Source organism: Leucoraja erinacea, unplaced genomic scaffold (assembly GCF_028641065.1).
Source record: "Leucoraja erinacea ecotype New England unplaced genomic scaffold, Leri_hhj_1 Leri_278S, whole genome shotgun sequence".
Taxonomy (NCBI): Eukaryota; Metazoa; Chordata; class Chondrichthyes; order Rajiformes; family Rajidae; genus Leucoraja; species Leucoraja erinaceus.
In genome coordinates this window covers 46239-71289 of record NW_026576179.1, presented here as the reverse complement: position 1 = coordinate 71289, position 25051 = coordinate 46239, and the positions used below count along the sequence as shown (strand labels likewise).

At 43.3% G+C, this 25051-nt stretch overlaps 1 protein-coding gene across 2 annotated transcripts in view; it reads right to left on the bottom strand.

Annotated features, from left to right (window-relative positions):
* LOC129693404 (galactocerebrosidase-like) overlaps positions 1 to 25051 on the bottom strand; it is a 65013-nt gene that overhangs the window by 21052 nt on the left and 18910 nt on the right. Inside the window, exons 7-9 of one of the 2 annotated variants that reach the window (XM_055630230.1) lie at positions 22890 to 23017; positions 4562 to 4717; positions 2185 to 2309 (exon numbers count right to left, since the gene is read on the bottom strand). In XM_055630230.1, the coding sequence (XP_055486205.1) occupies positions 2185 to 2309; positions 4562 to 4717; positions 22890 to 23017 (409 nt within the window). Of the gene's footprint in view, positions 1 to 2184; positions 2310 to 4561; positions 4718 to 9651; positions 9780 to 22889; positions 23018 to 25051 lie in introns of both variants that reach the window. The other variant, XM_055630229.1, reaches the window with a different exon arrangement.

Genomic DNA, 25051 nt, shown 5'->3' with positions numbered 1-25051 from the left:
TGTTCTTCATTTCTGATTTTGTAATTATACTGTCTTGCTTGTGTTTTGACAGACTTGAAACATTAATTTGAAGAAATATTAAAACGTTTAAAATTCTTAAAATTGGCCAGTGGAGATTGGTGTATTATGTAAAAACTCTTCTGCGAAGACTCTGAGAGATGGGAAAGTTACGTTGAAAATGTTAAAACATAACTCCACAGATTTTAATTGAAATGTGTTGATTCTGTAACTTGACTCAGATCTTCAACATATCTTCAACCACTCTATCTTCAACATGCTGTGATTTAGTGAACTGCTTTGTTCATGAGCACAGACTGTGCATCAGGAAAACTGAATAATGTTGGTAGCCACAATAGTACATTTTTAAAATGTAAAATATAGCCAGCTATTTTTTTCCTTCAATCCAGAACAGATTTGAAAATGATCAACGCTTAGGCTGAACAGCTGAAAAGGCCAAGATAGGTTAACAGACAAGGGATAAAGAAGGCAAGGGTAAAATTGAAAGGATTACATGAAGGATGCGAATGGTATACAAATATTGGGCCAAAATAGACTGTGAAGGGCCTGTCCCACTTTCACGACCTAATTCACCACCTTTTTTACTCGTGGACATTTTTCATCAGGCTAGGAAAACGCCCCGACCTACTTGATGCCAAGAGTACCTACGACCAAGAGTACCCCCGGTGGGCGGCGCGACTCTGGCCAGCAGCGGCCTCTGCAGTCTGTCCGCGGTTTATTATTTTCTGTCTGTGTTTTAATGTAGTTTTTGTTATTTTTTGTTGGAGTGTGTGTGTGTGTGTGGGGGTGGGGGGTGGGTTGGGAGGGGGGGGGGAAACTTTTTAAATCTCTCCCTGCACGGGAGACCCGACCTTTTTCGTCGGGTTTCCGTTGTCGTTGGGGTCGCAACGAGGAGCGGCCTCCAACAGGAAGAAGCCGGGGACTCTGGTGCTACGACTCACCGTCGCCGTCGCGGGGCTGGCCGAGTCCGGAGCGGGTGGAGCGGTGGAGGAGCGCTGCTGCTGCTGCTGCTACCGGAGAGTCGGAGGCTCCAACGGCAGGTCTGTGGACGGCGGCACCGGGAGCCCGCGGGTCCCTGGAGGGAGACCGCTTTTCAGGGCTCCTGCAACGGCGACTTCTCCCGCCCGAGTTGCGGGGTCGAAGAGCTCCTGGAGCGGGGCCTGACATCACAGCCCCGCGCAGCTTGGAATGGCCGCGGGACTCTGCGAGCGCACGCCGGGGGGCTCTAACACCAAGACCCGGTGTGCGACCTCGCACCACCCGGCGTGGCTTTAATGGCCGCGGGACAATCGCCATCGCCAGCCGGGGGCTTTGACTTTGACTTTGACTCTGACACGGGGGGGGGGGGGGGGGGGGGGGGGGGGTGGGCGAGTGCAGTGGAGAGATAAGTGTTTTTGGCCTTCCATCACAGCGATGTGATGGATGTTTATGTAAATTATGTTGTATCTTGGGTCTATGTGTTTGTAATGTATGACTGCAGAAACGGCATTTCGTTTGGACCTCAAGGGGTCCAAATGACAATTAAATGTATCTTGTATCTTGACTAGCATCACGACCTACCTACGACCATGCTGCGAGTGTACGAGTCAAGGGCAAACCCGGCAGAGGTCGTGAATCAGGTCGTGAAAGTGGGACAGGCCCTTTACTGTACTGTCCAAATTACATAATATATCGCCAGTGGTTAATAAGATTCATCTTGATCAACTACCTAGACCTATGGTTCCAATATTTGGAATATTCAAGCACATGCAAGATTGTACTATTACATGTGCTGATGGAGGAATGTTGGAGCTGGATAAAGGTTGGTATCATGTTACTTATGAGTCAAGTTACAGAATCAACACATTTCAATTAAAATCTATGGAGTTATGTTTTAACATTTTCAACGTAACTTTCCCATCTCTCAGAGTCTTCGCAGAAGAGTTTTTACATAATACACCAATCTCCACTGGCCAATGACCCCCCAGGTGATGTAAAGCTCTGAGAGCATGCAACAGAAAATTAGCAAGACTGATAATTCTTTAAAAAATCAAAAACATGAAATATACGATGCAGAAAATGCATTTATGTTTAAAGTGAAATATGACAATTCCCTTCGGTCAGGCGTAATGTAATGCCAGAGATGTGGACTTTTTGAAATCCTATGAATTTTACATTAATGTTTACCTGTGACCCAAATGGGTGACTGCACTTCGTAGTGCCCACTCCATGGTTCATCTGCTGTCATCAGCCCATCCTGGCCAAATGGTAACTCTTTGTAGTAACTTGCCAACAGATTCCATGCGATTGTGCTAACAATGGATTGGAATGTAATTTAGCTTCACAATAAACATCAAAAACATTTTAACCTTCAGTGGTCTGATCATCTTATTATGCAAGCATCTTCATGACCACCATTACAATAACTACATTTGGAATCAAAACATTACTTCGCAAAGCAATTCAACCTCGGGTCAATCCTAGTTCTCAATGCAGAAATCCCGTAAACCCAAATACCCACTCATTTCCCGTAGCCCCTGCACCTTTCTCCCAAATGCCCATCAGTTCCCCTTGATTTTTCTTTGGCACTTATCTGCACTAAACAGTAATTTGCAGTTGCCAGTTACTTCGCCTGGACATCTCCAGGAACTGGAGGAAACACATGCGGTCACGGGGATAACGCACAAACTCCATGTGGACAGCATTGGACATTGAAACATTTTCTATGTTTCTATGTCTCTTCTTAATTCTGATATTCCAAAGAAACTAACCCAAGCCTGGAATCTTCTCTGCACCGTTTGTACTGAAACACCTTCATCCTATATTATGGCAACCAGAAATGCCTACAATATTTCAGAAGTCTCTTGTACAACAAGATGATGTTCCACCTCTTGAAATCAATGCCCAGCCCAATGAAAGCCAGCATGATTTAGATACGAGGCATTAAGAAAAACATTCTCACCAGCTGGATATATTTAAATATGTTGATCCTCACATCTATCTTGCATAACATTTCAAGACTCCCGACATAATAGCTTTGTGGGAATACATAACCATAAAAACTGCAAAGATTCACAAATAGACAGACTTAGATTGAAGAAATAAAGTGCATGACTACTTCTTCATGCCATGCCGAGCTAGATGACCAATGCAGCCCTATCATCATTGTCTACATCCTAAGAACCAGTTTGCTTTTGAACGTTGTACAAATGTTATGTTGCTGATGTTCTTCTTTACTTTATCTATCAATTCAATTCAATGAACTTTATTTATCCATTAGGAACTTTGGTTTCTGCAGCCATACAACAAGAAGAAACAATTTTACAAGACACACAACCAACTCAAATTCACACAGCCGTCCATCACAGTGAATCTCCTCCTCACTGTGATGGAAGGCAAAGTCTTGTCTCTCCCCACTCTCCATCCACTCCCGATGTTAAAGCCCCCGGCGGGCGATGGTAAGTCCCGTGGCCGTTAAAGCCGCACCGGCAATGCTCCGGGTCTTAATGTTGGAGCCTCCGGCTGGCGATGGCAAGTCCCATATAACCATATAACAATTACAGCACGGAAACAGGCCATCTCGACCCCTCTAGTCCGTGCCGAACACATAATCTCCCCTAGTCCCATATACCTGCGCTCAGACCATAACCCTCCATTCCCTTCCCATCCATATAACTATCCAATTTATTTTTAAATGATAAAACAAAACCTGCCTCCACCACCTTCACTGGAAGCTCATTCCACACAGCTACCACTCTCTGAGTAAAGAAGTTCCCCCTCATGTTACCCCTAAACTTCAGTCCCTTAATTCTCATGTCATGTCCCCTTGTTTGAATCTTCCCTACTCTCAGTGGGTAAAGCTTTTCCACGTCAACTCTGTCTATCCCTCTCATCATTTTAAAAAACCTCTATCAAGTCCCCCCTTAACCTTCTGCGCTCCAAAGAATAAAGCCCTAACTTGTTCAACCTTTCCCTGTAACTTAGTTGCTGAAACCCAGAAACTCCCGTGGCCGTTAAAGCCGCGCTGGGCGATGTCAGGCCCCGCTCCAGGTCGTTTTCAGCCACGCAACTCGGGCGGGAGAAGCTGCTGCTGCGGGACCTCCGAAAAGCGGTCTCCCATCAGGGACCCGTGAGCTGCCGATGTCACCGTCCACAGGCCTGCAGCTGGAGCCTCCGAAGCCCGGCCACAGCCGCGCGCCGTCACAGCTCCCCACGCTCCGAGGCCGGCCAGCCCCACGATGGTAAGTCCGCGACTGGAGCCCCCAGGTCGTTCCGGCTGGAGGCCGCTCCACGGGTCCAGGCCGCAACGAGAATGGAGACCCGACAGGGAAAAAGTTGGGTCTCCCGTGCAGGGAACGGATTCCCCCCACCCCCCCCCCCCCACCCCCCCAACATATACACAGTTAAAAACAATATAAAAGCCACAGCAAACTACACATTGAACGGGACAAATTTTTGTAAAAAGGACAGACAGACTAGGGGCCGCTGCCGTGAGGCGCCGACATTTTACTACATTTATTACTTACTTATTATTTATGGTAATAAATCTACATTTATTACTTACGAAGTTATGTTGCCATTGACATAATTCTGGTTAAGTATCCGAGCCCAACACCCTCCTCCTATGTCATTATTAACAGTACTGTAGTCTTCAGAAGACCATAGCTTCTTGCCAGTCTTCCTGGCATTGCTGCTTGAAACGGTTCCTGGATAATGGGCTCTGAGATATACAATGAAACATCCATAATAAATAACATTTATCTCAGTTTTAAACAACCTGCATTTATATCCGACTTGCATATAGCAAAACATTCCAAACTAGATAATAAACTGAAATCAATAAAACGGATGTTCACATTGAACCACGTAGGAACAAATACAATTTGGCTAAAAAGGTCTGTTTTTATATGCATTTTTACAGTGACAGAATTGGAGGATGTAGGCCGTGGCAGGGAAACGGAGCTATAATTTGAATGGTGAGCAGAATATCACAGTTGATGAGAGGATATGATTTAGCAATTTCACAAAAATGTCATTCTGAATTGCGAGCTAAAAGCTAGATGGCTGCAAGTTCGAAAACACAGTAGTTAAGTGACAAGTTAAAGAGTCTTTTGCATCAGATAAACGGAGGGAAGAAGAGTCTGGTCAGATAATGGTACAAGGAAAGGATCAGAGTGTGACAATTCTGAAAGATGCACAGAAGCAATGCAAAACTGTCAGCCAAAGAGACAGATTGTTACTGGAAATATCTGGGCTAATGATCGAGGGACACAAAATCAAACCTGACAAGGACGGCTGAAGAATTCAAATTCAGCCAATTAAATACAAAAGGCAAACGCAAACAGCAAAAGTGCGTACCATGAAACAACTTAATGTGATGAAAACTTAACTGGAAGGAACCTTCCAAGGGAGGGAGTTGCCCCTCTTATCACCTTATGTCTCTTAAAGACAAGGGATATGTAGGCAATACACATTGGCCTGGTTAACAACACTTGTCATGTGGGGATGAAAAGAAGGAGGGAGTGTGGTGAAAATAGATGAAGAGATTTAGGGAAGAAACATAAACCTAGAGTTAGTTACAAGTTTAAAATCACCCAACAATGTGAAGTAATTCAGTACCAAATGTAAAGAAAATATCTGCAAGAAACTTAAGTGGACACTGCAAAATATAAAGGTGATTACATGCAATAATACAAAGGCATGGAAAATGATTGATACTCAAATCACATGAGGAATTCAGTGTAAATCTGAAATTGAAATCTACAGTGCCCTCAATAATGTTTGGTACAAAAGACCCATCATTTATTTATTTGCCTCTGTACTCCACAATTTTAGATATGTAATAGAAAAAAATCACATGTGGTTAAAGTGCACATTGTCAGATTTTATTAATTTACATTTTGGTTTTGATCATTGGCCCAGATATTTCCAGTAACAACATGTAGAAATTGCAGCTGTTTTTATACATAGTTCCCCTCATTTCAGGGCACCATAATGTTTGGGACACATGGCTTCACAGGTGTTTGTAATTGCTCAGGTGTGTTTAAATGCCTCCTTAATGCAGGTATACGAGAGCTCTCAGTACTTTAAAAGAGCAACCACAGTTCTGGAAAAAGGTCTTGTGGACAGATGAGACGAAGATTAACTTATATACAGAGTGATGGCAAGAGCAAAGTATGGAGGAGAGAAGGAACTGCCCAAGATCCAAAGCATATCACCTCATCTGTGAAACACGGTGGTGGGGGTGTTATGGCCTGGGCATGTATGGCTGCTGAAGGTACTGGCTCACTTATCTTCATTGATGATACAACTGCTGATGTTAGTAGCATAATGAATTCTGAAATGTATAGACACATCTTATCTGCTCAAGTTCAAACAAATGCCTCAAAACTCATTGGCCGGTGGGTCATTCTGCAGCATGACAATAGAAACATAGAAATTAGGTGCAGGAGTAGGCCATTCAGCCCTTTGAGCCTGCACCGCCATTCAATATGATCATGGCTGATCATCCATCTCAGTATCCTGTACCTGCCTTCTCTCCATACCCCCTGATCCCTTTAGCCACAAGGGCCACATCTAACTCCCTCTTAAATATAGCCAAATGAACTGGCCTCAACTACCTTCTGTGGCAGAGGATTCCACAGATTCACCACTCTCTGTGTGAAAAATGCTTTTCTCATCTCAGTCCTAAAGGATTTCCCCCTTATCCTTAAACTGTGACCCCTTGTTCTGGACTTCCCCAACATCGGGAACAATCTTCCTGCATCTAGCCTGTCCAACCCCTTAAGAATTTTGTAAGTTTCTATAAGATCCCCCCTCAATCTTCTAAATTCTAGCGAGCACAAGCCGAGTCTATCCAGTCTTTCTTCATATGAAAGTCCTGACATCCCAGGAATCAGTCTGGTGAACCTTCTCTGTACTCCCTCTATGGCAAGAATGTCTTTCCTCAGATTTGGAGACCAAAACTGTACACAATACTCCAGGTGTGGTCTCACCAATACCATGTACAACTGCAGTAGAACCTCCCTGCTCCTATACTCAAATCATTTTGCTATGAATGCTAACATACCATTTGCTTTCTTCACTGCCTGCTGCACCTGCATGCCTACTTTCAATGGCTGGTGTACCATGACACCCAGGTCTCGTTGCATCTCCCCTTTTCCTAATCGGCCACCATTTAGATAACAGTCTACTTTCCTGATTTTGCCACCAAAGTGGATAACCTCACATTTATCCACATTATACTGCATCTGCCATGCATTTGCCCACTCACCCAGCCTATCCAAGTAACATTGCAGCCTCCTAGCATCCTCCTCACAGCTAACACTGCCCCTCAGCTTTGTGTCATCCGCAAACTTGGAGATGTTGCATTCAATTCCCTCGTCCAAATCATTAATAATCATTGTAAATAGCTGGGGTCCCAGCACTGAGCCTTGCGGTACCCCACTAGTCACTCCCTGCCATTCTGAAAAGGACCAGTTTACTCCTACTCTTTGCTTCCTGTTTGCTAGCCAGTTCTCTATTCACATCAATACTGAACCCCCAATACCGTGTGCTTTAAGTTTGTATACTAATCTCTTATGCTTTTTCTGGCTAATTTGTACGCTTGATCTTTTGTTTTGATACTATCATTGATTTCCCTTGTTATCCACGTATGCACTACCTTCCCTGATTTATTCTTTTGTCAAACTGGGATGAACAATTGTTGTAGTTCATCCATGCAGCCTTTAAATGCCTTCCATTGCAAATCCAGTCAACCCTTTAAGAATCAATTGGCAGTCAATCTTGGCCAATTCACGTCTCATACCCTCAAAGTTACCTTTCTTTAAGTTCAGAACCCAATGTCACTCTCCATCCTAATGAAGAACTCAACCATATTATGGTCACTCTTGCTCAAGGGGCCACGCACAACAAGACTGCTAACTAACCCTTCCTCATTACTCAATACCCAGTCTAGAATAGCCTGGGTATTCTATGATCCCCAAACATACTGCTAAAGTAACAACATTTTTTTCAAAGCTAAAAAATGGTAAATTCTTGAGTGGCCAAGACAATCACCCGATCTGAACCCAAGTGAGCATGCCTTTTATATGCTGAAGAGAAAACTGAAGGGGACTAGCCCCCAAAACAAGCATAAGCTAAAGATGGCTGCAATACAGGCCTGGCAGAGCATCACCAGATAAGACACCCAGCAACTGGTGATGTCCATGAATCACAGACTTCAAGAAGTTATTGCATGCAAAGGATATGCAACAAAATACTAAACATGACTGCTTTCATTTACATGAAATTGCTGTGTCCTAAACATTATGGTGCCCTGAAATGGGGGGGGGACTATGTATCAACACAGCTGTAATTTCTACATGGTGAAACCAAAATGCATAAAAATGGCCTATATTACAACCTGACAATGTGCACTTTAACCACGTGATTTTTTCCATTATTAATCTCAAATTGTGGATTACGGAGGCAAATAAATAAATGATAGGTCTTTGTCCCAACCATTATGGAAGGAACTGTACTTATCAATAATGGTGGTCACAAACTACATAAAATTATGCACTTCACCCTATACAATGAAATATTTGTGCTTACCCATCCTAAGCTAGAAGCCATTTACTCCACCCATCTGGCAATCCACCCCACCCCCCACCTGTATCCACCCATCACTTGCTAGCCTTCACCTCTCTTTCCCAGCTTTCTCCACAGAGTTACTCAAGACAGTGTTGGGTTGTAGAAATTGAATACAAAAGGATCTATCATCCCATTCTCCAACTTTTCCCTTTTCAGCTATTCACTGCCATTTATAACTTCATATGGAGGGTTCACAGTAAAAACCGGAAAATGGTAGAAATTGGAGAGCAACACTCGAGAACCGTCAACATGGAGATAAAACATGGAGATAAAGTTTAAAGATGCAGAGAAGTGAAATGGAGGGAACAAAAGGCAAGGAACGTAAGAGTGGAAGGCAGAATATATGACAAAATGGATGACGCTGGAAATAAAAGGGGGGGATAATGGGACACGTGAAGAAATAAAAGATGTCAAGAACGGGAGTAGCAGAACTATGATGTTATTCAGTCTCGCCTGCTCTTTTGCTTCTTTCCCCCCCAATTAATCTGCATTTTAAATATGTTCCCAATTGGAGCACTAAACACACGATAGATTAACATCAGAATAGAATATTCTCTTCCATCCTCCTCCCCGCCACACCACAATCGGTCTGAAGAAAGGTCCAGACTCAAAACTCAATCCATGTTCGCCAGAGATGCCGTCTGACCCACTGAGTTCCTGCAGTACTTTGTGTGTTTTTTTTTTATAAACCAGCATCTGCAGTTCCTTGTGTCTCGATAGAATACTCTGCGTCTGGTATTAATCTACTCACTTCAATGGATTAAAACACAAGAGGAAATTACTGATGTTGCCTCGTAACACGGTTACTGCAATCAATCATGGGTAATTCTGCACAGGAATTTTTCCTCAGTTTAGATAACGACCACCAATAGGAGATGCTAATGCACTGACTTTCCAGGAAATATCCAGGTACTTGTAACCCGATTGTAAAAAATTCTTTAACCCCTGGAAAAACTGCACTAACATTGCAAATATTATATTTTAAAATATTATCTGAGAATAGAGGGCACAAATGCCTACCCTATAATGTCGACCACATCACTGAGCTCAGTATGAAGCACAGACCAAGATATCGGTTCCCAAAGATTATCGCTGGCTATGATTTTCACCTGTTCTAGACCCATTTTGTCCATGGTATATCTCAGCAGCTTGGCAGAAAAAGACAGAAAGTTATAGGAAATATTAGCATTTTAAACATGTTTGTGTATTGTAATTAAAATAAAGAATGAATAAAACATCTCCAAGACAGAATTTGGAGGGTGCCTGTAGACATTGTACTATCATTCATGGTTGCAGTGAGATTTTGAAAACTCTTCTAAAGATGTGGCATACATCAAATCAAAGGCTGCTTGATGGTGAAACACTCTTTTACAGTGTATGGCACTCCCTGTGTAACATCCTGCAATGAAAACTTTATTTATATGCTTCCAATTTCAATCAAAATTAATTCCCGATTCGTTAAATGTGAGTGGGGAAAAAAACCAAACAGATCAAGTCATATATGCTTTCCATACAACAGTGAGCAGAACAGAGCACTGCAGAAACAACAGATCACATATAATAATATGGTTTTTACATGTGGATGACACCAAATAAAGGTTTTCAATGGCCAAGCTGAATTGGTGTGTTCACATTTAATAATTGACAATTTTGCAACATCAATGGAAGATGAAAGAGCTAGGGCAAACAAAAACATTTCAATTAACGAGAAATAATTTAAAATGCAGCAACCATAGCAATCTTTCATTTAAAAAAAAAACATTTAAAAATGGAGCTGCAAATTTCCAAAGTATATAACTGTGAAATTAAACTGGACTGGACCATGGAATATAGGTAATGGATTGAGAACCGAAAGATATAGTGTTGTAAAGCATGTGAATATATGACTTACGAGAATGGTGAGGTCCCTTGACCTCTGTGTGCATAGTTCAGCTTACCGTAACCTCAATTACCTATTCTACCTAGTCTATCGTAGCAACCTACACCCCATTGTTTATCAAGAATCTACCTCTATCTTCAAAATGTTCCAAGACCAAGCTTCTATCACCCTTTCATTTACAGTGTGGAAACAGGCCCCTCAGCCCAACGTGCCTACACCAGCCAACATGCCCCATCTACACTAGTTTCACCTGCATGCGTTTGGCCTAAATCCCTCTAAACCTATCCTATCTATGTACCTGTCCAAACGTTTCTTCAACGTTGTGAGTGTACCTCCAGCAGCGTGTTCCATATACCTACCACCCTTTGTGTAAAAAAAAAAGTTGTCCCTCAGGTTCCTGTTAAATCTCTTCCTTCACACCTCATGCCTATTTCTAAGAGTGCAAGAAAGAACTGCAGATGCTGGTAAAATCAAAGGTGGACACAAATGCTGGAGTAACTCAGTGGGTGAGGCAGCGTCTATGGAGAAAAGTAATGGGAGATGTTTTGGGTCAAGACCCTTTTTCAAACCGATGCAAAAACTCTATTCCCTAATCCCAATACCTCCGTCTATGCCGCTACTGCGCCCAAGATGAGGTGTTCCACACCAGGGCATCAGGTATGTCCTCATTATTTAGGGAATGGGGGTTCCCCTCTTCCATTATAGATGAGGCTCTCACTAGGGTCTCCTCGATATCCCGCAGCTCCGCTCTTGCTCCCCCCCCCCCCCCATTCGTAACAAGGACAGAGTTCCCTTGTCCTCACCTCCCACCCCATCAGCCGTCGTATACACCATTTAATCCTCCAACATTTTCGCCACCTCCAACGGCATCCCACTACTGGCCACATCTTCCCATCTCCACCCCTTTCTGCTTTCCGCAGAGACCATTCCCTTCGTAACTCCTTGGTCAACTCGTCCCTTCCTACCTAAACCACCCCTTCCCCAGGTACTTTCCCCGGCAACCACAGGAGATGCAACACTTGTCCCTTTACCTCCCCTCACTTGCACCTCCTCCAACCTCATCTACCGTATCTGTTGTTCCAGATGTCAACTTCTCTACATCGGCAGGACCAAGCGAAGGCTCGGCAATCATTTCGCTGAACTCCACTCAGTCCGTTTTAAATTATATGATCTCCCGGTGGCCCAGCACTTCAACTCCCCCTCCCATTCCCAATCTGACCTTTCTGTCTTGGGCCTCCTCCATTGTCAGAGTAAGGCCCAGTGCAAATTGGAGGAACAGCACCTCATATTTTGCTTGGGTAGTTTACACCTCAGCGGTATGAACATTGACTTCTCTAACTTCAGATTGCCCTTGCTTTCTCTCTCCATCTCCTTCCACTAGTTTTACTGTCTCTGCCTACATTCTATCTTTGTCCAGCACCTCCCAACATCAGTCTGAAGAAGAGTCTCGACCCAAAACGTCACCCATTCCTTCTCTCCGTAGATGTTGCCTCACCTGCTGAGTTACTCCAACATTTTGTGTCTACCCTCATGCCTATGTCATCTGGTTCTAATAAAGCCCTAACCAGCTCAACCTCTCCCTGTAGCTCAGGTCCTCGAGTCCTGGCAACATCCTTGTAAATCTTTTCTGCACGCTTTTCAGCTCAGCAACATCTTTCCGACAACATGGTGACCAAAACTGAACACAATACTAAATGTGGCCTCGCCAATGTCTTGTGCAACAGTAACATGACCTCCGAACCTCTATACCCAATACTCTGACCGATGAAGGGCACTGAGCCGAAAAAGCCTTCTTGAGCATTCTATCTGCTTGTGACTGCACTCATAAATCCCTCTGCTCTACAACACTCCCCTGAGCCCTGCCATTCACTGCTATGTCCTGCCCTGGTTTGACTTCCAAAATGTAACACCTCGTACTTCTCTGTATTAAACGCCATTAAATATTCCTCAGCGCACCTGCTCAATGCGACAACCATCTTCACTATTTACTGCGTGCAAATGTCAACATCCCGCAGGATAATGTTTCAATCAATATTAGGAAAAGTTAGAAGGGGTTAAGCATCTATAGAGGTACTAGACTAAGTGGGACCCGTTGGGTCCCATGTTCACACGGGAGGGCTGGACCCCCAACGCAATATTCCACCTCTCCACCAATTCCAATATTGGTGGCCCGTGGGGGGGCTTTCTGGAGTGCTGGTATGGGTTCTTGTGGTGGCAGCTCAGTCCCTCAAGCCTGATCTGCTGGCAGCTCACTCACGGCTGGTGGGCTGGCAGTTGACTCATGACTATTCCTTGAAATTCCATTTCAAGCAGGGTGCAAGGCCACCAAATTCAATTCCATGTTCCTACCATTTCAAGCAGGGTGCAAGGCCGCCAAATTTAAGTGCAGTTTCTTACCACTACGACCAGGGTGCAAGGCCGCCAAATTCAGTGCAGTTTCATACCACTTCAAGCAGGGTCCAAGGCCACCAAATTCAAATGCAGCTTCAAACCATTTCATGCAGGGTGAAACCACCACAAAACCACACAAAACACCAAACTCACAGTTCAGTAGACATTCAGTGTGTTCAGTTGATTCACAGCTCAGACAGAGTCATTACCTCTACCTCTCCCTCCCCCATCATGCAGAGACTGAGCCACACCCACACTTCCGGGTTTTATAACCCCTCCCCCTCTCGCAAGAAAAGGTGTGGCTTTCAGGGCGTAATTGACAGGAGAGAGATTCTCAAAATTTTTTAAACACTAATAACACTTTTATTTTTAATTGATGGGAAGAATTCTCTGCACCTGTTCAGCGGAGGGGGAACTGAGTAAGATGGCCAAAAATCACAGCCTTAAGAGGTAGCGTTTTATCTAAATCCAATATACAGTGCAAACAGTAAGTAAGTGCATTTGCAGTAGTGCCTTTCAACTTCAAGCCAAAGCACCCAAGCCACCATTTGCAATAAGTAGTGCCTTTCAATTTCAAGCAAAGCACCCAAGCCACCATTTGCAGTAAGTAGTGCCTTTCAACTTCAAGCCAAAGCACCCAAACAACCATTTGCAGGCAGTGCCTTTTTACTTCAAACAAACCATATTTTCATTTTCAAACCACATTAAGTGTACTCAGTTGTGTAGACATTTATTCAGTGTTATTCAGAGCTCAGAGACGTGACCCTTGACTTCATCCATCTTGCAGAGATTGAGTGAGGCACACCACTTCCTGGTTTTATAGTCCCTCCCCTTCCTTCCAGCAGGGGCAGCAGAGAGAATGGTGAATTTGTTTCAAACATTAATATCTCTCTGATTTGTCATCGATGGGATTAATCCTCCGCACCCGTAAGGTGGAGGGGGGGTGCTCTGAGCGAGGTGGCCAAAAATGACGGCCGTAGGTGGCGGCATTCTGTCGGAAATCGCAGCACAGTGGGCCAAAAGCAGTCAAGATCAGAGATTTAGTAATATAGATATAAAACTATGAGGCATGGGTAGGATGGACACTCAGAAACTTTTTTCCCTAGGAAGGAAATGGCAAATACCAAAGGGCATAGGCTTAAGGTGAGGTGGGCAAAATTTAAAGGAAATGTGCAGGGCGAATTGTGTGTTTTTTTTTTTTTAAAAACACACACACACACACACACACACACACACAGTGCGGAGCGCATGGAGCATGCTGCTGGGGTTGGTGGTTGAGGCAGATATGGCTTTTAAGAGACTTTTGGATAGGCATATTGAAATGCAGGAAATGGAGGGATGTGGATTATGTGCAGGTAGATAACATTTGTCTTGGCATCATGTTCGCATATACATCGTGGGCTGAAAGGCCTATTCCTGTGTGGTACTGCTCTATGTTGGGTTTTTTTACATGCCGAGAAGGGCGAGGTGTAGGGATATAATGGGAATGTCAATGAATGTTGTGGTGACCAAGAAACAACGAATGAAAGAATGGTGATAATGCTGTCTGAAAATGAGCAGTGAGGGATTTTTCATTACACTGATTCTTTTGGGTACAGTACAACCGAAAGGCAAGGAAGAACAGGAGAGACAAAACAAAAATACAATGCTGGTAAAGCACGATACTAAACTCTGCAGATGACAGAAATATTCATTAACATAGAATGCTGGAAACACTCGGAAAGCATTGTAAGTCAGAAGCATTTATGGAGAGGGAAAAATGGTGCTAACATAACTTTTTTGATACAGACTAAGAAGTTTAATATCTGAAATTGTTGAAATAAACATTGAGTGCTGAGTGTAGCAACACACCTGCTCAGCGTTTGTGATAACATTCCTTGAGCTTACACTGGGCTTTGTCAGAACATTGTCATTGTAATTCTCCATCTATCTCCCCCTCCCCTCTGACCTTTCTCTTTGGTCTCTTAAAATGCTGTAATGAAGCTTGATGTAAGCTTGAGGAACATGATTCTATCCTTATTTAAGCATGTTGGCGCCATAGGATTTGGCACTGAATTCAGATAACCATCTGTCTGTCTGCTCATTCGATCATAAAATTCTCTGTAGCTTCTCCTCTTAAGCCCCTCACTTCTCTAACACTTAACACCTCCTTTATTTCGAAACGTTCCTTTTACCGAAGACTGGTCATCGATTTTAAACATTAAGTCTACAAATGCTGCCAGATTTGTGAAGCATTTATTCCTATTGTTTTAAATTGGCCCACCACTAATCCATTCTCGTTTTAATTATGAAATAAATGAGTTTATTTTTGGATGAAAAGGTTAACAGGCCAGAGTTAGAGTTGGAAATCAGTTACGTTTTAAATTCCAAAATTCAATGCAGAGGAGATTGCAAACACTTTTACAAAGACATGAGACACCTCACAGGCAAGGGAGTTGGCGAGGGTTTGGTTGATATTAATTATTATTAATTGTAGTCCTTGGTCTCGGTATTTACATTGAGATACTTAGAATAATTTTAAATGAAACAGAAAATCAGCATTGCACCTCAATTATGAACCAAGAAAATAAATAATGTCTTATTCCGTAAAAAGTACATTTTATATAAAGATCACTGGCCATGGAAGATGTTCTTAACGTGGAAGATATTCCCATCACAGGTGAACAAGAAAAGGGTTTTTGCCATAAAAAACAAAGTTTCAACTACAGTGCCCTCCATAATGTTTGGGACAAAGAGCCATCATTTATTTATTTGCCTCTGTACTCCACAATTTGATATGTAATAGAAATGTGGTTAAAGTGTACGTTGTCAGATTTTATTAAAGGCCATTTTTATACATTTTGGTTTCACCATGTAGAAATGACAGCTGTGTTTATACATAGTCAAGTCAAAAGTCAAAGTATCCTTTATTGTGCCTTGCAGTCAGGGCACCATATGTTTGGGACACATGCTGTTTGTAATTGCTCAGGTGTGTTTAATTGCCTCCTTAATGCAGGTATAAGAGGACTCTCAGCACCTAGTCTTTCCTCCAGCATTTCAATCACATTTGGAAACATTTATTGCTGTTTATCAACATGAGGACCAAAGTTGTACCAATGAAAGTCAAAGAAGCCATTATGAGATTGAGAAACAAGATTAAAACTGTTAGAGATATCAGCCAAACCTTAGGCTTACCAAAATCAACTGTTTGGAACATCATTAAGAAGAAAGCGAGCACTGGTGAGCTTACTAATTGCAAAGGGACTGGCAGGCCAAGACCTCCACAGCTGATGACAGAAAAACTCTCTCCATAATAAAGAAAAATCCCCATACACCTGCGCGACATCAGAAACACTATTCAGGAGTCAGGTGTGGATTTGTCAATGACCACTGTCCACAGAAGACTTCATGAACAGAAATACAGAGGTTGCACTGCAAGATGCAAACCACTGGTTAGCTGCAAAAATAGGATGGCCAGGTTACAGTTTGCCAAGAAGTACTGAAAAGAGCAAACACAGTTCTGGAAAAAGGTCTTGTGGGCAGATGAGACGAAGATGAACTTATGGCAAGAGCAAATTATGGAGGAGAGAAGGAACTGCCCAAGATCCAAAGCATATCACTTTATCTGTGAAACATGGTGGTGGGGGTGTTATGGCCTGGACATGTATGGCTGCTGAAGGTACAGGGTTCACTTACCTTGATTGATGATACAACTGCTGATGGTAGTAGCATAATGAATTCTGAAATGTATAGACACATCCTATCTGCTCAAGTTCAAACAAATGCCTCAAAACTCATTGGCCGGCGGTTCATTCTACAGCAAGACAATGATCCCACACATACTGCTAAAGCAACAAAGGAGTTTTTCAAAGCTAAGAAATGGTCAATTCTTGAGTGGCCAAGTCAATCACCCGATCTGAACCCAATTGAGCATGCCTTTTATATGCTGAAGAGAAAACTGAAGGGGACTAGCCCCCAAAACAAGCCTAAGCTAAAGATGGCTGCAATACAGGCCTGGCAGAGCATCACCAGAGAAGACACCCAGAAATGGTGATGCCCATGAATCGCAGACTTCAAGCAGTCATTGCATGGAAAGGATATGCAACAAAGTACTAAACATGACTACTTTCATTTACATGACATTGCTATGTCCCAAACATTATGGTGCCCTGAAATGGGGGGGACTATGTATAAACACTGCTGTAATTTCTACATGGTGAAACCAAAATGTATAAAAATACCCTTTATTAAAATCTGACAGTGTGCACTTTAACCACGTGTGATTTTTTTTCTATTACAAATCTCAAATTGTGGAGTACAGAGGCAAATAAATAGATGATGGGTCTTTGTCCCAAACATTATGTTGTGTATTATTATCGTGCTGTAATTGTTATATGGTTATATGGTTATTATGGAGGGCACTGTCTATAGTAAAGCATTGGATAAGCACAATTGTCGCAGAAGAGATGTCTCCTTGACCCTGTTTTGAGGATGAAGGAGTTGAATGTGACCAGACTATTCCTCTCAGGGCAGAGCAACTAGTCCTGCAACATGGGGTTGATTTCTCACAAGAGCCACAGTGGCCCTTGACCCGTTGACAAAGTGACTATCACCAGGTGGCACCTAGGCCTGCAGCTGCTCCATTTTATTCCTTTTTACTTTTGACAGCCAAACTACTGCATTGTCCATTATACATATGAGAGTAATTCGGTCAGTCTACCCATTCTGTCATATATATGTCTGCAGCTTCTCCTCTTTAATCCCCCACTTCTCTGAAACTTAAAATCTCCTTGATTTCTAAACGTTCATGGTATTGATGACTGGCCATCGATCTGAAACATTAATTCCACAAATCTCTCCACATAGGCTGCCTGAGATTTTCTAGGGTTTTTTTTCCATATTATTTGAAGTTGTCCCACTCTCGTTTCAAGTATGAAATAAATGAGCTTACTTATGGATGAAAAAACAGGCACCTTGGTTGATACCTTGCATTCTTTTACACTAATACTAAACTAATATCACTATATTTTCCCTGCATTCCTATCATCTTCCCCTTCTTGCCACCACCCACCCCCTTCACCTGATTCTACCATTCACCTGCATGCTAGGGTCAATTTACAGTGGACAATTAACCAACAAACCTGCATGCTTTTAGGAGGTGACACACCCTGAGGAAACCCATGCAGTCTCAGGAAGAATGTGTAAACTCACTCTATTGTTAACATTGTAAAATATTATCAATATATCTCATTCTATCGGTTAAACAGCCAATATTTGCTACCTTGCGAAATCACCTTGTAGAAAGTAAGTCTTGCATGGTTGAGAAAGATTCCTTGTTCAATCCACAGCCAATATTAATTTAGCTGGCATGGCATAGTGTCTTATTGACATAGAGTTGGAGAGGAGAAAGTTGCCAAAAGTAGAGATGAGTGGAAGGAGGGGAATGGAACAGGTTGCCAGTACAGGTGCACAACCTTTTATCCGGAGTTCCAGAAACCGAAAAGCTCCGAAAACCGGCCATTTTTTCCAGATGTCGTCTGCGCACCAAAGCTCGCGTTTGGCACCAAACTTGACCCAAAACGACCCACGGTCAACCCAGGCCTGTACTACTGTAGCAGCTGCCTCCTCCCTGGAGACCGGGAGACGCTTAAACATCTGTAAATCATTGCTTAAATGTTACGTCAGTTAGTTTGGAGGGCTTTTATGTGAAGGGGTAAACTTTAATTCTTAGTCCCCTACCTGGTCGGAGAGGCGGGGAGCGGTCAATGCCTTACCGGGTCGCTGTGCAGTAAGCTCCGCAGCGCTGTGGCCGGTGGGGCCGCGGGCGGCGCCGGTTGTAGCTCCGACCCCGGCAACTCTACCCCTGGCTGCGAGGCGCTCCAAATCCAGCGCGGCCCGCGGCCGGACGCCCCAGCTCCGCAAATGTCGGGAGTCGGCGGCGTCGCAGCGCTGGGATACCAGCAGGGAGCGGGCAATGCCTTACCGGGTCGCTGTGCGGCAAGCTCCGGAGCGCTGTGGCCGCCGACACACAACATCGCAGAGCGTCGCTGGATTTGGAGCCGCGCAGCCAGGGGTAGAGTTGCCGGGGTCGGAGCTCCAACCGGCGCCACCCGCGGCGGGACGGAGCCCCCAGCTCCGCGGCTCCAAATCCAGCGACGCTCCGCGAATGTTGGAAGAAGGCGGCCACAGCGCTCCGGAGCTTGCCGCACGGCGACCCGGTAAGGCATTGCCCGCTCCCCGCTGGTATCCCAGCACTGCGACGCCGCCGACTCCCGACATTCTCGGAGCTGGGACGTCCGGCCACGGGCAGCGCTGGATTTGGAGCGCCTCGCAGCCAGGGGTAGAGTTGCCGGGGTCGGAGCTAGAACCGGCGCCGCCCGCGGCCGGACGGAGCCCCCAGCTCCGCGAGGTTGGGAGTCGCCGACCAGGTAGGTAGGGGACTAAGAATTAAAGTTTCCCCCTTCACCCCTACACCACCACCACCACATAAAATCCCTCCAAACTAACTGACTAACATTTATGCAATGATTCTCCCGGTCTCCGGGGAGGAGGCAGCTGCTCCACACTTTTCAAGCCGCCCGCGCTACCTACCTAATCTACGCTAAAAATCTTCCATTCTGAAATCCGAAAATGTCCGAAATCCGACAAGTGTCTGGTCCCAAGGCTTTCGGATAAAAGGTTGTGCACCTGTAGTGGGAGAAATGTGTCAGGGGTAGAGGGCATATTCGGGGGTTTCATTGAAATTTGAGACTTCAATGTTCATGCTATTATTGGTTTGTAGGCTACGTATGAGGTGTTGTTCTTCCAGTGTGCGTGTTGCCTTACTCTGGCAATGAAGGTGGTTGAAGAGAGAAAGGTCTGTAAAGGAACGAGAAGGGGTGTTAAGTGGGAAAGGGTTAGCAACCAGGCGCTATAAAACTGTCCTTGTCAAACTGAGCTCAAGTGTTCGAGGAAAGTCGACTAGTCCACTCTTGGTTTCGCCAATTTAGAGGAGGTCACAACAGATGCAACGAATGCAATGGACGAGACTAGGAAGATTTGCAAGTGAACCTCTGTCTCACCTGGAATGGAGGCGAGAGAGATTTTATAACACAGATGCAGAAACTGAGTAACAGAAAAACGGTAATCCCCGAGTGTCTTGTTTCATTACTTGATTTATAATGTTAATATGTCCCTTTGAAGAATTTTTATTTCAGGCCACAGTCCATTGATAAATCCTACTAAAGTACTTTATTGAAATAACTCAAATCTACTTTTAAATCTGCTAATGGGATCAACAAAAGAAAACTGTCAGTCGTTCAAGATGCCATCAGTTGTTATTCGTAATTCAGTTCTTTGCTTGTTTTTTTTTGTGGTATGTTCAAGTTAAAAGGTTTTTAAAAAAAACGAATTTGTCTTTAGTTAGTCTTTCTTCCTCGCCATCTGCATCCCCGTACGATAAAAATCAAAACATGAAAACACCCTTTGAATTTAGGCTAGAAATTTAAGCCAGCAATTGTCTCATGGAACAAATGTCCACTTTTGAGCAAATGGAACATATGGTTAACTTATCTCAAATTACATATATTGTCTATTTGTATTGTAGCTTCTTATATTTGCGTGTGGGTAGGCTGAAAACTAGAGATGTGAGAGTTTTGATGCCTCTGTGATAAATTAGACAATTGAGGCAGAGTATATTAATATTAAACAATTAAGTATCTCTGGTATTTCAGGAGAGTGAGATGTAAAAGATTAAACTAGCAGTACATTTTATTTGGCTTCATTTTCTATAATATTTCATTATTACCGTGACAATCTAATATCTAAAAAAAAAAAGCTTCTTGACTCTTGGAATCAGTTCAAGCAGATAATGTACATGTTTAAGAAGGAACTGCAGATGCTGTAAAATTGAAGGTAGACAAAATTGTTGGAGAAACTCAGCGGGTGAGGCAGCATCTATGGAGCGAAGGAAATTGGGCCGAAACGTCTGAAGATCGGTTTCGGGCCGAAACGTTGCCTATTTCCTTTGCTCCATAGATGCTGCCGCACCCGCTGAGTTTCTCCAGCACTTTTGTCTACCTCAGATAATGTACATGTCTGCTGTGTCTAACCATTCTGTAGCTTGATTCCATTTCACAGGGTTTCCAAGTGCACGTGATTCATATTTTAAACTTAGAGAGTGGTCTGTTGGCAATGGTGCAGCATACTAATGACTCATAACAAACAGTAGTGGGAAGATTTAAAGCAGCAGCGTGAAAGTTTAGAAGAGCGTTGTGAGAACACAGCTGAGGTAGCGTGTTTCCAGGTGGAGCAGAGCAGGTGCTGGAATGTTTGAAAGAGTGCCAAACACAAAGTGCTGGAGGAATTCAGCAGATCAATTCACATCAGTGGTGGAATGGACAGGCAACCTCGTTGCCAGTCGGGAATCTTGTTCAGACAGATAGTGACATTAAAATGATCTGAAGAAGAGTCCCATTCCGAAACTTCGTGTCCATTCCCTCCATAGATGCTGATGACACACCGAGTTCTTCCCGCACATTGTGAATTACTCAAGATTCCAGCACCTGCTGTTTCTTGTCTCCATTTAAGAGTGCCATTTGATCACAAAATGCTGGATTAGCTCATTGAGATGCACAGCAGCCAATAATAAGTGGACGTACAGTGGAACGGCCTCTTTGGAGTGGGTGTTTTGGGAAAGGCTGAGTTTTGTGGTGCTGTCTTTGGAGGGTAAATGTTGGCTTTGTGGAAGGAGTGTAATGCCCCTGCCCCACTTAGGAAAGCTGAACGGAAACCTCTGGAGACTTTGCGCCCCACCCAAGGTTTCCGTGCGGTTCCCGGAGGTTTTTGTCAGTCTCCCTACCTGCTTCCGCTACCTGCAACCTCCGGTAACGACCTGCAACCTCCGGCAACCTCCGGGAACCGCACGGAAACCTTGGGTAGGGCGCAAAGTATCCAGAGGATTCCGTTCAGGTTTCCTAAGTGGGACAGGGGCATTATAAGGGTAGCCGTGGAGGATTGTTTTTCTGACTGTGGAGGTCTGAGACCAGTGGAATGCACCAGGGGTTGGTGCCATGTCCACTGTTGTTTGTTATTACATTAACAAGTTGGTTGACAATGCACTTAACATTATTAGTAAATATGCAATGACACCAATATTGGTGGTATAGTAGACAGTGAGGAAAGATATCTACGTTTACAATAGTTATTAGATAAAAAAGAATCAATATGCTGCACGAATGCTGCATCTCTGGGAGACATTTTTCTTCGGAGCTTAGGCTGAAGCGTGACCTTATTGAGGTGCGCAAGATTTATGAGGAGCATGTACAAGGTGAACGCTCACACCATTTTTCCACAGGGTAGAGGATTCTAAAACTAGAGGGCATAGACTTAAGGTGAGAGGGCAGGTATTCAATAGGGATCACATTGGCAACTTTTTCACTCAGAGGGTGGCCCATATATGGAATGAGCTGCCGGAGGAAGATACAATTTCAACTTTCAAAAGACGTGTGGACAGATATATGGATAGGGAGGGTTTAGAGTGATACGGGCAAATGGGACTAGCCAGAATATGTGCTTGAATAGCATGGACAAAGTGGGCCAAATGCACGTTTCCATGCAACATAGCTTTATGGTTATAAGCGTTCATTTGCGTACTCTGGAGCTGGGTGAAGGGCATGTAATTAAAATGCAAAGCCATTGAGCTGTTCCCTTATGATCTGTTTTTTTTTTGATGATCCAACCTGGCTTTTTGTTCTTAACCCATCAAATTTAAGCCTATTCTTCCTGAAAGACCACAAAAAGGTCCAGCAGAAATATATTCACGCTGAGGATAAAATATCATGAAAAATACAACTCAAACCAAAATCAGATTGTACACTACTGCCAGTGAAACAAGATATCAAATGCCCATAATCCACAATAGTTCTCAATAAAATCCTGTACGTCAATTCAAACTCTGCCTGCACCATGAAGAAAGAAAAGATTCATAAGAGCTGACATTTTATGATGCAATTTAGCCCCAAAAACTTACCCTATAATTTCAACTGCGTCACTTAGGTATGGATCAACTATTAAATCATTTGCGATTCCCCACTTTCCATCTGCAGCAATAATACCAACATTCTTTAAACCAACTTTATCCAGTGATTGACGCAGCACCTTTGCAACAGATAAGAATGTAAATCACTGGACTAACAATGAAAATAGGAACTAAAAGTCACCCTGAAAACTCACACATGCGAGGCATCTTACAAGGGCAGAACCTGGGAGCAAACAGAATTCAAACTAACGTAGTTGTTGCCTTAGGGGGTCAGAGATCCAGGTTCAATCCTGCCCATGGGTGCTGTCGGTACAGAGTTTGTATGTTCTCCCCTGACTTGCGTGGGTTTTCTCCTGGTGCTCTGGTTCCCTCCCGCACTCCAAAGACATACAGGTCTGTAGGTTAATTGGCTTTAGTAAAATTGTAAATTGTCCCCAGAGTGTGTAGGATAGTGTTAGTGTGCGGGGATCGCTGGTCGGCACAGATTCTGTGGGCTGTAAGGCCTGTTTCCGCGTTGTTTCGTCAAACTAAACTAAACAAGGCTCATCACCATAGTTAGAGGGCAAAAGAAAGTACAGACAAATTAGGAAATGCCAAATAAGCGACATATGGGACTTTAAATGACTTAAGTTTGTAGAATGGAAGGAAGTAAACAAAGTGGCCTCACCACTGTGAACTACCGGGAAAAATCACAGAGACTTCATGATGATTTGTACAATGTAATAAAGCTGAAGAAAGACAGTAAGTGAGAAAGAATAAGCAGAGTGATGATAAGAACAAATAACAGACAGAAAGGCAGCTGGAATGGAGATAGCCTGGAAGACAGAAGGGGAGAAGGATCAACTAATTCACTATTTATTGTATCTAGGTAGAATTATTTGGCAATCATAGCTCTGGACACTATCCTGGCTCTGGTGCTGAAGAACAGTACTGCAGAAATAGCCACAGCTTGTCCATTATAGCTCCAACCGTTCTACCATCTTATAACGTGGAATATTACCTAGCATGTCTTGTCGACATGATAGGATGACAACTACTTTTTAATCTTTATAGTACAACAAAATACCATGCTGCCGTTTCCCATCTGCGCCATTCATATGGTGAAGGTGTTCACATGTTGTTAGCTTGTGTGTTCCAGGATTAAGACTTGGTAATAACATACATCAAGGGCTGGATGGTGTGTGCCTTGGAGAATGTGCAGCCAGGAATGCTACAAAGTGTTTTCTACTCTCGACCTTCTAGACAGAGGGGTTTTAGTTTTGTGAGCTGTTCTGTGTTTTTGGCTCATTAACATGCATCCAGGGTTGGGTGGTATGTGCAAGTTACTGTAGTACAATTTGTAAATGGCTTGCACTAAAACGAGTTATCATTGTCTAAAGGAAGATGTTCTTTCTGGCAGCAAAAGAGGTGCCAAGCAAGCAGGCTACCATCTTGCATATTCTTGGGCTTCCTGAAGTGATGCACTTCTAGCGCTCTTGAAATGCTTCTTGAAAGCATTGTACTACTTCATCTGTGATTTCTAACAAATTACAATAATTTACAAGTTATATCAAATGAATATATAATCAGTTGAAGGAAAAAAATATGGGGAGTTTAATTGAACAAAAGATTGAGGAACCAACTGATGAACATTCACATTCACTTGTCTTATTGACTCTATTCGAATACACAATTTTCCAAAACATTGCTCAGTCATAAAAAATCATCCTTCATTACAAATTCAGCATTTATCAGTGTGGTAGTGACAATATATTGAACTTTGCAACTAAATTTGAAGTCTATTGAGAATAAAGCAGGGAGGGAAGGCTGATGCTACTATGTAAGCTGCTCAGTACTGACTGGATTTGAAATTCTTGGTACACCTTTCCAAATGTAAACGTGGTAAACATTGAAAATTCTTCTCACACGAGGCAAAATCTACATTATATACATTTCCATAAATAATATTAAAAAAGCCAGTGACACTTGCTACAGATGAAATAGGAGCAAAAACAGCCAGAGCTCTTCTACTTTCTCAAAACAAATGGAATCAAAGTTTGTTCTGGACATAATGATAACCTTAATCACAGAAATCATCTCTTTGTATCGTGCTAAAATATAAAACCAGTTGTTGTAATTTTATATAATCGTTTTAAATGTTGCCTACAAAATGC